Source organism: Bos taurus, chromosome 12 (assembly GCF_002263795.3).
Source record: "Bos taurus isolate L1 Dominette 01449 registration number 42190680 breed Hereford chromosome 12, ARS-UCD2.0, whole genome shotgun sequence".
Taxonomy (NCBI): Eukaryota; Metazoa; Chordata; class Mammalia; order Artiodactyla; family Bovidae; genus Bos; species Bos taurus.
The window spans coordinates 31755411-31772222 of NC_037339.1; the positions used below are offsets into that span (position 1 = coordinate 31755411).

General features: G+C 43.9%; 1 protein-coding gene across 2 annotated transcripts in view; it reads left to right on the forward strand.

Moving 5' to 3' along the window:
• The window catches only part of FLT1 (fms related receptor tyrosine kinase 1), a 205302-nt gene that overhangs the window by 131331 nt on the left and 57159 nt on the right, over positions 1-16812 (forward strand). For both annotated transcript variants that reach the window (NM_001191132.4, XM_059891968.1), the window contains exon 15: positions 12688-12819. In NM_001191132.4, the coding sequence (NP_001178061.2) occupies positions 12688-12819 (132 nt within the window). The remainder of the gene's footprint in view (positions 1-12687; positions 12820-16812) is intronic.

Below are 16812 nucleotides of genomic sequence, written 5' to 3' on the forward strand. Positions count from 1 at the left end.
AGAAAAGTAACATGACCTGTGAGTAGAGTCCCATTTTGAACTGGAAATCAACAGGAGTTATTATGGAGACTCAGTCCTGACACCCTCAAATCTCTCTCTTTATCCTCGAGTTCCACCGTATTTAGCTCTTTCTCGTATATACCTAGCATCGTGTCATATCCTAATGCTTGGCCCAAGAAAGATGACTTGGATGCCTCTTCTAGCCCATATCCTCAGCCCCATTCAGACCAGTAAAGCCTCCTGACAGCGCTCGGCCACAGCAAGACCCAGCGGAGCACTCACACACGAGCCGGCACAGACTCTCTCATGTGAACCAGAAGCCCCTGCTAGCTGTTTACCTTTGGTTGGGTGCCTCTTTTGAAGCCCTCTTGAATGTTCAAGTGAAAAATTTGCAATGTAAGAAATGGGAAAAAACTTGCAAATGTGAGCATCACTTTAGAACAACCTCTCCCTTTAAAAAAAAAATGTGGTGAAATACATGCAACAAAAATTTTACTGTTTCCTTTAAAAGTGCCAAGTTCAGTGGCAGTAAGTATATTCACAAGCTTGTACAACCATCACTGTCTCATTTCAGAGCTTCTGCAGCACCTCAAACGGAAACCTCATACCATTAAAGCTCTTCCCTTCCCACTGTGAATTAACCTCCTCTTTTGATTCTTTCTGTGACCTCTTGGGACACAAGGAACTGTACTTTGAGCATGGCCACAACCGGCAGCTTGTTTTGTCTGAAGAGCAGGCGATGTTTGAGAGACCAGTAGCAGAGAAAAAGGAAGGGGGAGTAAGAAAAACAAAGAAGAGAGAAAGAAAGATGGATGGGGGTGGAGGAGGACAGATTCTCCCAGAGACCGGGAGGGGGCTGAACCTTGTCCAGGGTCACTAACTCTAAAACTAAGAGCTGTGGTCTGAGCTCCTGGAGTAGAAGGGGGTCTCCTTCCCCAATCCACATTTTCCTGCTTACGCGGAAGCCTAGGTGATTATATAGGAAAACTCAGACACTACCTGCCTTAAGTTTACTCCTCCAGCTCTTGGCAAACTAATGAGATGAGGCTTTTCTACCTCACAAGTCCAGTATTTGCATGGAAACGCCTCCTTCCCCCAAGGAGGAACTTGAAACAGCTTACCCAGGATCTAAAGTGACACCCGGCGATGCAGTGGGGATCACCACTCTACCCAGTACAATTAAGGAAAATATGCCAACAGATACATTCTCGGATAATCTAATCTGTGAGCTCAGCAGGATGAAATCACTGCTGAAAACGCCAAATCAAGGAAGTTCATTCCTCCTCCACCCACACTCAATCAAAACTTGATTTTTGCGTAATCTGCTACTAAGACATCTTACACAATAAGATTGTATATTAGTATAAGTAGCCTTCTCATTCAACTCAGTCATAATTCAACTATCATGAAAACTCACACACAGAAAACATACTATAAGTCATGCCCCAACCCTAACACACACACACACACACACACACACACACACACACACACACATACACACCCCTTCTCTCTCTCTCTCCCCTGCCCTCCATAGGGACCAGTCTCCTGATGGAATAAATTTTGGTTGTCCTTTTATTGCTTTAATTCAAATTTGTAAATTTTGGGGACTTCCCTTGTGATCCAGTGGTTAAGACTCTGGACTTCCACTATAGGGGACGCCAGGTCAATCCCTGGCTGGGGAACTAAGATCCCATAGGCCGTGCAGCCTGGCCAAAAAAATTTTTTTTAATTGTAAGCTGTAGGGAAGCATAAATCTGCTTTACTTGCTTCAAAAATATTTCATTATCCTATCCATAGTCAGTATCATAAAGTTTTGCAAATGTACAAGTATTTGGATCTATATAGCTTTTAAACTTTCATTCAGTGGTTCTTTGCTGATAGTAAAGAGACCTACACCATTTCATTTTTGTAATAAAAAATTACTGTTATTTAACTAAATAAGTAGTACATGAATACTTTTAAATTGTAAATGATCACATAATACCAAAATAGAATACACTATAAAGTTGTCTCTTGGGGGAATTAACCCATGATAACTGTTTGATGTGTATTTTGTCAGATTTTTCCTTTTCTTTACTTGTATATGTGCCTTTATGCAAATATGTATGCGTGGGTGCTAAGTCGCTTTAGTTGTGTCCGACTCTTTGTGACCCCATGGACTGTAGCCTGCCAGGCTCCTGTATCCATAGGATTCTGCAGGCAAGAATACTGGAGTGGGTTGCCATGCCCTCCTCCAGGGGATCTTCCCGACCCAGGGATCAAACCTGCATCTCTTATGTCTCCTGCATTGGCAGGCGGGTTCTTTACCACTGAGTCACCAGGGAAGCCCATGCAAATATGGGGCATAGACATTCATGGGGCAAAAGATAGCTGGGATTCATTCATAGCTATACACTGAGAGCCAGCCCTGTACCAGGAATACAGTAGGTGCTGCAAACAAAACAGGGACCTTGAATTTATATTCAAATGAAAAAGTACAGGTAATAAATCTAACAAAACTATAAGCACATAGCATGCAATCAGATGGTAGTGACTGCTGTGGTGAACAAAATAAGGTAATGGATTATCGTAGGGTGATCTGGGAAAAGCCAACATCTCTAAGATAAATCTGAGTTGAGCTCACACTCTGTGTTTTGTTTTATGACTTGCTTTTATCACAATTTATTCTGGAGATCTCCCTATGTACATATCATCTGCCTAATTTTTTAAGCAGTCATGCCCTATAATATGGTATGTGTTCCCATAAGTTATTTAGCTATTCTACTGATGGAAAAATACCTTCTTGCCGTTAACCCCTTGTGCAATGCAATACTATTTCCTGCCTGAAAATGGTCATAGAACTATACTATACTACCCACAGAAAGGCCACTTTAGTTGACTGTATCCTACGGTATAAATTCCTCCAACCACATGGAAGGGGCTATGGCAAATCTGGACACACCATAAGAATTTGTTGGGGCAGGGACAGGTTGTGTGTGTGTTACATGTGTGAGCACACAAGTGTCTGTGTTTATAATTTATAGACATACATAGTGAGTAGCTAAGGTTTTACAGCTCATAACCACAGAGTTAGCACCACTTGACACCTTTTTTTATGTGCCCAAAGCATCTTGAAATACTTCATTGGAACAATAGTAAAATTCAGTGAAAGAGCGGGAAAAAAAAGTGCTTTTGACTTTAACATGTTTAGAAATACATGTGTTTTAGGCACAGTTTCAAGGTGCTCACTTCAACCATAATCCCTTCAATGCATCTGGTTTACAATTTCTTAAGAGCTTTTAAAAAGTATTCTGTTATCATAACCCACTTCGGAAAGTCAAACTAGTGAAGCAATAGCCATTATCCCAAATGAAAGAACCTTTGTGGATGGCTTTTCCCTTATTCAGTGGTTGCATGGAGAAGAATATTATACAGCTTTTTTTTTCCCCATCACTGTCCTTAATCTAATTCTTTTCTAAAAGCTTCTCATCTTTATCTTTTTCAAGGCTATAGAGCAGAGAGTCTCTGGATCACATTGCCCATCGGATTGCCTTTAGACTATATGTTTTCAACATTTCACAACTCTCTTCCCACTTAGCACATTATTATAAGGCTGCCTTTCACTGTGTCTTAGATTATTCCATATTTCACCAACATTTTTTTTCTTACATCTATAAAGGCTTTGCCACAAGGCTTGATCTTAGAGTCAAATTTTCAATTAAGGAAGAAGCTGCATGGTGAACATTTGAAAACATTGGAATCATTCATCTTTTTAGTGCTACTTAATGAGCCATCATCCTTCATGTCTGAATTTTGTCAGCCTTTGAAGTTTACTAAACTTGAATTTCTCTTCCCCAGATATAATTTTCCAAACCCCAAAAGTTTGACTAGATATATAGTGTCTCCTTTGTGGTATTTGTGGGAAATCAATCGGACATCTAGTTTTCTTGGGCCACCTTTAACCATCCTGAATCTATATTTTTGCTCTTCTGATCCTTAATTCAGATACAGCTCTTAGTTAATGAATTCCTAAGAAATTGAAAGTCGCTCAATTGTGTCCGACTCTTTGTGGGTCACTATATACAGTCCATGGAATTCTCCAGGACAGAATACTGGAGTGGGTAGCCTTTCCCTTCTCCAAGGGATCTTCCCAACCCAGGGATTGAACCCAGGTCTCCCACATTGCAGGCGGATACTTTGCCAGCTAAGCCACAAGGGAAGCCTAAGAATACTGGAGTGGGTAGCCTATCCCTTCTCCAGCGGATCTTCTGGACCCAGGAATCAAACCGGAGTCTTCTGCATTGCAGGCGGACTCTTTGCCAACTGAGCTATGAGGGAAGCCCATGAATTCCTTTAAGAATGGACAATCTAAAAAAAAAAAAAGAATGGACAATCTAAAGGTGTGATTATTTACTAGGTACCTAGAATTAGATACATCATCATCCTAGCTACCATTTATGGAAAATTTATCATATGCCTACCTCAAAACATTTATCATTAAGTTGGCAAGCCAAGACCATCATAACAAAAATTACTTTTTATTTTATTAAGCGTAACTTTCATTCCCTACCATCAGTCAGACATTTGTTATATCCTAGAGAAAAGGAAAATGAGTAAAACTTATTCCTTACCTTTGAAAAACACACACATAATAGGTACAAAGTCAATTCAAAAATATGCAACATGAAGGGCATAAAATTCCATCAGATACAAATCAGCACCTCTGACAGGTAATCACAGGACACTTCATGGAGGAAATGTCATTTGAGTCGAACTTTGATGGATGAAGAAGAGAGTTTTGACAATGATAAATTGTAAGTTTCCATGGGAATTATCATGATTTTTGTGGTTGGAATTTATGTAAGCAATCCTTCTAGAAAGAAGCAGGCCTACAATTGAATTATCTCAGGAAAACATAGTACAGCCTCATGTTTCTGAGTTCTACTTGTTCATTCTAATAATGAACACCCAAAGGGGAAAGAGAATATTCAGATAAAGTGATCTGTCAAAGATCCCAATGCCATTTTGCATAATAACAAAAATTATAACTTTATCTAGGAAAATATAACTGAAAAGCAATATATTTAAAGAGAAGATCCTAAAGCTATCAAATGACGTAAAAGAAGACCTAAGTAACACAGAGATATTTGGTATTCTTAGAAGGGGACATATATTAGTAAGTTGAACCACTTGTGAGCCATTTTTATAGGTCAAAATATTGACAGTTTCATTTGTTTCAACCTAAAAATAAATAGGACAATTTCTCCCAATGTACTGAATTACATAAATTCAGAAAAATTCCCATCAACATTCCAACAGTGCTTTTTACAGAATTTGACAAGCTAAACCTGAAATCTGTATTGTAGTGTAAAAGGGCCAAGACAATTTTGAAAACAGCATCAGCTCATACCAAATATTAGGAAGTGTTATCAAGCAATCCTAAATTAATCATGGATTCACTTGTGTAGGATAGATAGGCCATTGTGGAGCCTAAAAACAGAACAACAAATATGTGGAAACTTAGTATCTGACAAAACTCGCTTCACAATTCAGTGAGAAAAGAACAGATTATTCTGTAAGCCTTGCTGTCATAATTGGCTACGGTAAAAATACAGTAAAAATTAGGTCCCTATCTCACACAATATACATACTCCCTTTAAAAGGAAATCTCGATGTATTAAAGACCTAAATGAGGAAAAGCAAACTGTTTAAACAGATTTTGAGGGGAGGAAAGTATATAAGGGAAATGATTTATGGTATCGGAATAGGAAATATTTCTTTAACAAGTAACAAAAAGCACAAAGGATAATGGAAAGATTGATGCATTTGACTGCCTTAGGATTTTAAAAGTCTTTATATTAAAAATCCACCATAAACAAAGTTTAGAAGACTGCTCATAGAATGGAGAAGACTTTAACAGATTGAACCAACAAGGGCTCAGTATCTAAAACATGTTAAGAACCCTAAAGTCATTGAGAACAAGACAAATAGGGTAAGAGGAACATGTGCAAAGGACATGAACTGGTAATTCGCAGGAAAAGAAGCCCAAATGGCCAACCAAACTGAAAAAAGATATTCCACCCAATAAGTAATCAGGGGGATACAGATTAAACCCATATCAAGATGTTTACACCCCAAATATTGCCGATTAAAGACACCTGAAAACACCAAGTATTGGTAAGTAAGTGGGAAAGGGGAGTGCTTGCTCACTGCTGGTTAAAGTGTAAATTGGTATATTTTCAAAAGACAATTTTGTAATAATTGATAGAGTCGAAAATGGGTATACTCTACAACCCAGGACAAGGAGATAAAGTATAACAATGCACACATAGGTATGTCATCTGTGCATTTTGGCCTTCTTGGTAAAGATCAAAAGAGTGAAAACTATCCCACAGTAGAGAAGTGAATTTTTAAAAAATCTGTGGCTTTTTTATACGAGGGAATATTACATACATCAGTTAAAAATTAACTGCATCTGCATGTATCAACAAAGATAAATATTAACACATTGTAGAATAGAAAAATATCCAAGTTAAAAAAGGATATGTACTATATCATACAATTTATTTGGAATTTTTAAAACCACAAAACAATATTATAGTCTATAGAGATAGATATTTATGTGGACAAGGCACCAAAACCTGTGTGAAACCAAGATGCACCAACTTTAGGATAGTGGTACCTCTGGAGAGAGGGGAAAAGCATCTATAAACTTCATTTATATAAAACAAAGGTGGGAAAATGTTGACATCTGGTTATCTTAATGGTGAGCACAGGGGTTGTGTCTTTCCTGCACTTTTAAAATCTCTGAAATTAATCAAAATTTAAACTAAAAGGGGAGCCCTCCTTAAAAGGTGAGCTCCACAGCAGAACAGAGCCTGTATCACAGAGAATAGGTTGTATAAAGGTAGTAACAGGTTAAGGCGTTAAAGAAACTAGGAAAGACAACCATAGTCGAGTATGGGCAGAAGATTGGAGGAATGGGGGAAAAGAATGAGGGAGTAACTGGCCTGTTTTTGTGAGAAGGGAAATAAGCGAGAACAGAGGAGGAGAACAGTGCGATGAGGCTTCCGAGCCTGATGGTCACACATCCAGGTCCCTGCCTTTGCTGTCATGCAGCGTGCGGCCAAGCCAGAAAGAGGAGCTGTGCTTGTTGACTTTGGACACTGTCTCGCCCCTTCTCTCCTCCACGTGGTGGGAAGAGGGACCCGGGCCAGATGATGTCAGCTCATCAGCATCTCTGGCTTCATCCTCTCACCTCTCCAATTACACATCTGCCTCCTTGGGTGCAGTCCAAGTCCTCTAGCTTTATTTGATCATGCCCTGAGCCTTAATTTGGGATCAGAGTGATAGGAACTTGGTTGAGATGCAGGTCAGCTGCAGTGGAGACAATCGTGGGTAACCGGCTCGCTGCTCTTCCTGACGTCCTTTCCCCCGACCACCCACCATCCAGCCATGCTTTCTCTTTCTGGGATCATCCCTTACACCATACCTTACTTTTCAAAGCTTTCACTTAAATAATTTCTACTGATTCTCCTAGCAAATACCATGGAGTAGGTACAACAGAGGGTTTTTCTGTTTGTTTGTTTCACAGATGGGGAAATGGCCCCAAAGGGATTCAGTGATCTAGCCAAGGTTACAGGGGAAAGCTCTGTTTTTTTTTCCAGAAGCACCTTGGACTCATCCCTGGTCTATTCCTGGATCCAGTAAAGCACCAATCCCTGTGGCTTGTTTCTGCAAAGTGTCTGCTTCCATTTCTTCCCCTCCACTTCCTTTCCCACCATCCAGACTCAGAGCCTCATCGTTCCTTGCCTGAATGACCACTTGGTGAGCTGGACTTCCAGATACCACTTTTTCCTCATTCCAGTCCATCCTGCATTCTCCTTCTAGACTAAACTTCCTTAAACACAGCTCTCATGTCATTTCCCTCAAAGGCCTTTGAGACCCTCTCCTTCTCCAATGAATGAGAACTCCTCAGCCAGGATTTCAAAGCTCTCCTTCATCTGAACTCACCTTCCCAGTCAACGACTCAAAACAGGTGCTTTGAAAATAAAAATGGCTAAGGAACACATGAAAGAATGTTCCAAAACACACACACACAGAGATTAAGACAACTTATTTTTTCTCTATCAAACCAACAAAGTTTTGTGTTTTGTATTATTTAGATGTTTCTGCTCAGTCCTGGCAGGAAAGTGATAAAATTGTCTCTCACCCTCTGCTGGCCCAAGTGTTAACTGGAATAATGTTTTGGGAAGGCAGCTTGATTATGTGAATGAAGAGCCTTTGACCTAATAGATCTGTTTCTGAAAAATCTAGCCTAAGGAAATAATCTGAAATTAAAAAAAAAAAAAAAACTTTATGCTTAAAAATGTCCTTGCACTATTGTTTATAGTCATGAGTGATTAGATGTAACCTAATACCAACCAATAAGATACATGCACAGAGGGGTCAATGTTTAAAGCTGTATACGCATTAGGAAAACCTTAACAGCATTTCACAACTGGATTTGTTTTCTTTCTCTGCCAGCACCCTATTTCACACCTTCTTCTCTTGCTTCAAACTTCCAAAATTCCTTCCTCCTCCTCAATTTCAACCGATGAGTACCTCTTGTTTACTGAGAAAATGTATCACCAAATTGTCGGATCTACCTGTCCCATCCTGAGCTCTCCGGATTCCTGCCCAAGGTCAGTTTGGCCGCTGAGTTCCATTCCCTCTCACTTCTCCTGGCATTGTTCCTTCTGTGTCCTCTCTCCTCCTCTCTCCTCTTTCTCCCTCAGTATCTTTTCCTCCCTCCTTTCTTCCCTCCCAGATTATTCCTATCAGCACATGAACATGCTATAAAATTTCACATTTCAAACAAGAATTCACTCCTTGACCTCATGTAGGTCTCTGGCACACTCCCTGAAAAGTTAACCTGCACCCCCATCTCTCCTCCATCACCTCCTATTCTCTAAGTCATCACGCTTCTGCCAAACGTCACTGAAGCAGCTCATTGTCAAATCCAGCAGTTCGTTATCTCCCATCTCTATCTTCCTAGTTTCTCAGCTGCTCTGAATGCAGCAGATCCCTGTTCTCCTCTGTGAGCTCTCTCCTCGGATCTAGGACTTAGGCTCTCCTCTTTTCTTGCAACCTCCTGGGCGACTTCTTCTAAGCCTCTGCTGCTTCCTCTTCCTCTAATTTCCTGGGGCTCCAGCTTCAGAGCGGCCGGACTCACTTCCCATGAGCTTTGTTTCCATCCCCCTGGCTGTCCCTGCTTCCCAAATGTTGATTCCACTTAGCCGGCTGTAACCTGACCTCCCTGATGCTGGGAAAGACTGAAGGCAGGAGGAGAAGGGGGCGACAGAGGATGAGATGGTTGGATGGCCTCACCGACTCAATGGACATGAATCTGAGCAAACCCCGGGAGATAGTGAAGAACAGGGAAGCCTGGCGTGCTCCAGTCGGTAGCAGAGTCAGACACAACTGAGCGACTGAACAACCAACTCTGACCTCTTCCCTGGGCCCCAGTGAAACCTCCTTTGGGATGTGCTGTGGGCCTCTCACAAGACAGGACTCTCAATTTTTCTTCCTCAAACCTGCTCCCCCCCAGGATAGGTACCACTATCCTCACAGTTGTTCAAACCATCAGCCTTGAAGTCACACATTTATGACTTGGCATTTCAAGTACCACATGCTAACCCATTAGCAAGCCTTCACAAAGATCCCTGATACCACCAGTTCCTACCACTTCCAACAAACACAGTTGCTCCAGGCATTTCCCCTGGTGGTACAGTGGGTACGAATCTGCCTGCCAGTGCAGGGTACCTGGGTTCGATACCTGGTCTGGGAAGATCCCACAGGCTGTGGAGCAACTAAGCCTGTGTACCACAGCTACTGAAGCCTGAGCACCCTAGGGCCCGTGCTCTGAAACAAGAGAAACCAGCACAGTGAGAAGTCCGCACACTGCGACTAGAGAGTAGCCCCCGCTCCTGCAACTAGAGAAAGCCTGCATATGGCGACGAAGAGCCAGGGCAACCCAAATAATCACTTAAAATTAAACGTTACTTAAATTAAAAATTAAATTGCTTAATTGTAAAAACAACCACAATCGCTCCAGAACAAAGCCACCGTGTCTTTCCCTAAACAAGCTCCTTCCTGCCCCCACGGGCTTTCAATTTCCTGTCCCTGAAATGCCCTTTTCCATGTCTTCACCTGGTTCACGCTAGCCCACCTCCCTGGTCTCTGCTCAAACAGCCCGCCTAAGATAGCTTCCTCACCCTCCTTAACCTGTGGCCCTCCTTAACCTGGCTCATTTTCTTCACAAACTTCATGGCCACTTGAAATGACATTCTTTGTTTGTGCTTCTCCCGAAGTGTAACTGAAGCCCCGAGCAGGCAAGGACTGATTTGCCGCTTATCCTTGTATTGCCAGCGTGTGGACTAGTGTGTAGCACCTGTTCTTTAGATGCTGAGTTGTGTCTGATTCTTTGGTGACTCCACCGACTGGCCCTGTAGCCCGCCAGGCTCCTCTGTCCATAGAGTTTTCCAGGCAAGAATACTGGAATGGGTTGCAATTTCCTAAACCCGGGGATCCTCCCCACCCAGGGATTGAACCCATGTCTCTTGCATCTCCTGCATTGGCAGGTGGGTTCTTTACCACTAGTGCCATCTGGGAAGCTCAAGCTTAAAATATGATGTCAATAAACAAGCTGTGTAAAAAGGCCACTTGAAAAAGACTAAAGGGGGACTTCCTGGTGATCCAGTGGTTGAGACTCTGTGCTCCCAATGCAGGGGGCACAGGTTCAATCCCTGGTTGGGAAATAAAGATCCCACATACTGCTTGGTATGGCAAAAAAAAAATAAAAGGACAATTGACTGGGAGTGAGACCATAGGTTTGTTTGTATTTTTATATTCTTTATGCTTTCCAATATATTTCTCAAGTTTTCTGTATCGAATGTTATTCTTTATAATCAGGAGAATACAAACTATTTCAGCTAACAAAATACAGCCTCTGGTCTGGTCAGGCCCAATTTATTCCAGAACCAGCACTCAGCACATGTTCATTCCAGGGTCCTGCTTCTTCTCAATGCCCCCTCTTTTTCCCATCACCTCTGATAATGGTTTAGACTTTAACCCAAAGCCCACCACCTCCGTGCTGCCTCTGACTTCCCTGTTCTTAATGAGCTCCTCCCTGCCCAGACTTTGCATTTAATTGGCTCTGCTATGCTACATGTATTGATTCTCACTCAAACATTTTCTGTTTGCTGGTGTGTGTGTGTGTGTGTCTGAGAGAGAGTGTGTGTGAATGTGTGTTGTGCCTGGTATGAGTTAACTGTCCCTCAGCAGACGCCACCCCTTAGTCTGCCCCTTCCCACCATCCAGTCTCAGCCTCAGACTAAGCATCAGTACTCAAACACAGGGTGACAGGACTTGGTACTGAAGCAACTGGGTCTGGAAGCTGGATCCCCCTCCTTCACACCCGCTCCACAGTAACACTTCAACTTGCATTTACCGAGCACCTACTGTGTGCTGGGCACTTGCTATCCATTTTTCCATTATCAAGTAGGAGCTGTTTTCACTGTCACCTTAAGGCGAAGGACACGGAAACAGAAAGGTGAAGTAACTGGCCTAAAGGGACAAGCTGCAGGTGGTGAAGCCTCGTTCAAAGCCCAGCCCACGCTCTTCACCACCGTGACCATGAAATAGGCCTGGCTGTGACCCCTGAGCCACAGGTGTGCCTTCCGTCCGACTGCACGCTCTCAGTTGAGTTCCTTAACCTCCCTGAAGCGCAGCTTACCGCATTTGTAAGAAGGAGACAATAACCCCTTACAGGATGATTGCCAAGACAGCAATGGGGACTGGGAGGGAGGCCCCAAAGGGAGGGGATATATGTATACTTAGAGCTGATTCACACTGATGCATGGCAGAAACCAGCACAACACTGTAAAGCAATTACCCTCCAATGTAAAAAAAGACAGGAATGGGGTCTCAGTCTTGCCTGGCACACAGCAGACATTGAGGAAATGGTTGTTGTTATCAGTCAAAAGGAGAAAAAGGTGGCAGAGGATGAGATAGTTAGCATCACCGACTCAATGGATATGAATTTGAGCAAACTCTAGGAGATAGTGGAAGACAGAGGAGCCTGGCTTGCTGCAGTTCATGGGGTCGCAAAGAGTCAGACATGACTGAGCAACTGAACAACAATTGCTATTAGTATTATTCGATATACTCCTTCTTTGGGGCTTCCCAGGTGGCACTAGTAGTAAAGAATCCGCCTGCAATGCGGGAGCCCTGGGTTCAATCGCTAGATTGGGAAGATCCCCTGGAGGAGGATATGGCAACCCATTCCAGTATTCTTGCCTGGGAAATCCCATGGACAGAGGAGTCTGGTGGGCCACAGTCTATAGGGTTGCAAAGAGTCGGACACGACTGAGCAAGTAACACACACACACACTTCCTTGACATGTGCTCTTCCAAGGTTCAGGCAGCTGCCCCATCTTTCTCTCTGGCCTGGGTCAGACCTGCATCTCCAAAGTAGGGGCTCAGAGCTCCCGAAGGTGCCACGAGACAGCCTGGACAAGACCAAATAAGCAGCGCTGGCCCAGGTGAAGCAGAGCTTGGATTTCCTCATCCGAAGGCAGAAAGATAGGAAGAGGGTTGTGTCACACACGTGGCTGTTTTCTCTGTCATCCAGGCCCACTAATGTAAACATCTCTCACTCCCCAGGAATTATTTTAGGACCGGGAAGCAGCACACTGTTTATCGAGAGAGTCACGGAAGAGGATGCAGGCGTGTATCACTGCAAAGCCAGCAACCTGAAGGGCTCGGCAGAGAGCTCGGCCCACCTCACTGTGCAAGGTAAACAGCTGCCCAGACACCTGCTTCCCCGTTTGGTGAACTTGCCAACTCCCAATCCCCCGCTGTCCCTCCAGTATGTTCCTTTCCCCGACTTCCTTCTCCCATCCCCGTCCCACTGGGCTAGCCTGTCTGGTCCCTCCCCGAAAGGCCAAGGAGGAGGACACAGGCCGGCCACCCTGGAAAGAGGCCGCCGTCAGAACACAGGCTCCGGGAGAAAGTAGACCCTGGAAGATGGGAGAGCTTGTCAATGCCAGAGCCATGACAGAGAATGGCCAGAGTGGCCACGCCTGTGAGAAAGAAATCCAAGAAGACAGAAGCCAGGCATAGAGAGAGAGAGGGAAAAAAAACACATATGCTGGAAATTATTCATTCTTTTCCCACTCCCATTCAGTTACACATACACTGGCTCTTCCCCGTGTTGTCATAAGCCTGTTTTTAACATGAAATAGGCTGCACACTGGGTGTCCCAGGCGGTGCAGTGGTAAAGAACCCCACTGCAATGCAAGAGACCCAGGTTCGATCCCTGGGTTAGGATGATCCCCTGGAGAAGGGCATGGCAACCCACTCCAGTAGTCTTGCCTGGAAAATCCCATGGACAGAGGAGCCTGGTGGGCTACAGTCCATGGTGTCGCAAAGAGTCAGACACGACTTGAGCACAGCACAGGCTGCAAAATATGATCAGAGAGAAGCCACACATGGTAAACAGACCACGATGAAGAAAAGTATTCCACAGGCTTCCTCAAACAGCTCTGTTGAGCAGCAAAACCCAAAAAGGCCACATCCTAGCCTGGGCTTTGGCCACGTGGCTTCCATTCAGAAAAGAGATTAGACCTCGATTTTAATTCTCCACTGCCAAGAATCGCCCAAAAACATGACATTTACAGCATCATAAAGTCTTCAAATTGGCACCTCTAGGGTGTACACATCTATGACTCACTGAGGTTTCACATGTCGTTCAGCAGCCTATTTCGCAAATGCTCCCAAGGAGACTTCAGAGTATATAAGAATTTCCTAAGGAGGAACTAAGGGAGAAGGCAAAATTCATCAACTTTTCTGCCCTGGAAACTACACTACTTAAAGATGGTAACTGAGAATTTATCATCCCCATTCTTTTTTCTTTTTTTTGGCTGTACCTTGAGGCTTTCCATATCTCAGTTCCCTGACCAGGGACTGAACCCAGGCCATGGCCGTTTAAAACACTGAATCCTAACCCTAGACCACCAGGGAACCCATTAGTCCCAGTCTCTTACAAGGAAATGATCCTGGAGAGTCTCCTGAAAAATCTGAAACTACCAATTTACAGTTTCAGAAAAAAGTCGAGGGTAGCATTTCCCAAACCCTTTAAGTTATGGTCCTATTTGTCTCCCCAATCATCCTGGTTTTAAAGTATCAACTCATTTGCTTACACATGGAGATAATGCATCAAGGGTACCTCTCTCTTTAATACCTCCTTCTGTAAAGGACTGTTCATTGATACTTTAACAAGGACCCCAGACTGCATCAGGAAGGGTGGGGTGGAGATCTGAGAAGGGGGTGCCTCCAGAGAGTGAGGGGGTCTCCCTGATCCTCAATCCTGGGCTCTGATGGGTTGGGAGAAGCCCTTGCCTGAAGCAGAGATATTTACGCAAGTTCGTAGACGACCACTTCCTGACCCTTCCCCTCTTCTGCCAGGCTGCTCTGAGTTTCCTAGAAGCCCCACTGCTTCATGACATCGCTGACTCTGTCCCACCCACTGGCCGTGACCACCACTCTTCTAGCTGCCTCAGTCTGCTGGCACCCCTTCTGCAGCTGTGGCCAGAGCAGGGGCACTGTGGAGCCCCAGGTCGGATCGGGGGCTGATGAGCCAGGGTTCTGGCCATCAGTCAGCCTGACTCACAGCAGAAGGCTAGGCATGGCCTGGGTTAACTGAGTTAATGCAGCCTGGAATGCCTTCTCTCCAGGCGCCTCCCTGTTTCAGGCGAATCCTCCTTATTCTCTAGGGCCAGTTTAGATGCTTTCTGCTCTGTTACATCCTCTGGGATGAAAGCTGAGTCAGATATACGTCCTTTTCTCCCCTCACCCACACCATTTTTCTTGAATGAAGAAACTTGAATCAGAACTTACTCTAGTCTTCCTTTCATGAATAGTTAGGAATCGATATGCTTCTCTTTGGGGGCTTGCCTGGTGGCTCAGGGGTAAAGAATACACCTGCCAGTGCAGGACATGCAAGTTCAATGCTGGGTCGGGAAGATCCCCTGAAGGAGGGCATGGCAACCCACTCCAGTATTCCTGCCTGGAGAATCCCATGGACAGAGGGTCAGATACTGACTGAGCACATGCGTCTCTTTGCTACTGAATCACAAGCTTTTTGAGGCAGGAGCTGTGTCAACCAATTGTCTGCATTCCCTCCCCAGCACTTAGTAGCAGACTGGTATTTACTTAGTACTTTTATTTAGTACCTTTATGTGCAGGCACCAGGCGAGACACTTGACAAACTGAATCCCACGAACTTCACGAGAATCCAAAGAAGGAGTATTATGCTCGGTCTAAAGATAAGAAGATGGAGACTTGAAGAGATTAAATTGCTGGTCCAAAGTTGTACCATGAACATGCAGCATGGCCAGGACTTACTTGAGTCTAGGTCTTTGCAAACTGCAGAAGGAAGGTTTCCATTCTCCCAAAGCACCCCAGGAGCTTGTCTGCAAGGCCTTAGGGTGAAACTGAGCCCGTGGACTTCTCCAGCCCCACCCTGCTCCTTCTTGTCCTGTCTCCCCACTTCTAGATGGCTTCCCCTGATTCCTCCTCCCACGAATGTCATGCTTTTCAGCAAAGTCAGGCAATGTGGTCATCTCCAAGTTTCTATCAACCTGGATCATTCACTGTTGAGGAAACGGGAAGTGATTTTTGTTGAATGGCCCACAGCTGCCATTCAGCTGAACTGACCCCTGTCGTCTGTGCACATCATCCCTTCCCTCTCAGACAGCATTCCTCCTTCTTCTTTTGCCCTCCTCCAATCCATGCCCAAGTCTAGAGTCATCTTTTTACAGGACTCATCTTTGTAAAAAAAATTTTTATTAGAGTATAGTTGATTACAAGTGCGTTAGTTTTAGATGTACAGCTGAGTGAATCAGTTACACATACTCACTCTTAGATTCTATTCCCAGACAAGCCATTATAGAGTATGGAGCAGAGTTCCCCATGCCATACAGCAGGTCCTTATTGGTTATCTACTTTATACAGAGTAGTGTTAAATGACTGATCTTTGACATGTTTCTCCCCTGCTTCAGATCCTGCAGGGGTTTCTGGTCACCATTCTCCTCATCCCTGTGCATCAGGTCCTCCTCCAGTCTCAGCTCTCATCACCCTCCCCACACCGCAGCCCCTCAGCTGGACTAAACCAGAACACACCCCCTCGCCCCTGGTCCTCTGCCCTTACACATCGTTCTCCTTCGGTCTGAACAGCCTCCCTTCCCCGCTTGTTCTCCTCCAGACAATCCTACTCTCACCTTTTATTCTTCATTTTTATTGCTGTCCACTCAATTCACAACATTGTGTTAGTTTCAAGTAAACAGCAAACTGATTCAGTTCTCTCTATATATATATATTCTTTTTCAGATTCTTTTCCATGACAGGTTATTATAAGATACTGAGAATAGATCCCTGTGCTACACAGTGGGTCCTTGGTGTGTACATAGTAATTTTATATATAGTAATTTTATATATATTTTATATATAGTAATTTTATATATAGTAATCCTAGTGAAGTGAAAGTTGCTCAGCATGTCTGACTCTTTTGCAACCCCATGGACTATAGCCCGGCAGGCTATAGAAATACATCACTATACTGTTGAGGGCAACAGAGAGGAGCCAAATTAAATTAGCTGTTAACTCAACAGCTTATCTATTTGCTCAGGACTGTGCAGGATATGGGGTCTTCCTTGGTAGCTCAAACAGTAAAGAATCTGCCTGCAATGCGGAAGACCTGGTTCAATCCCTGGTCGGGAAGATCCCCTG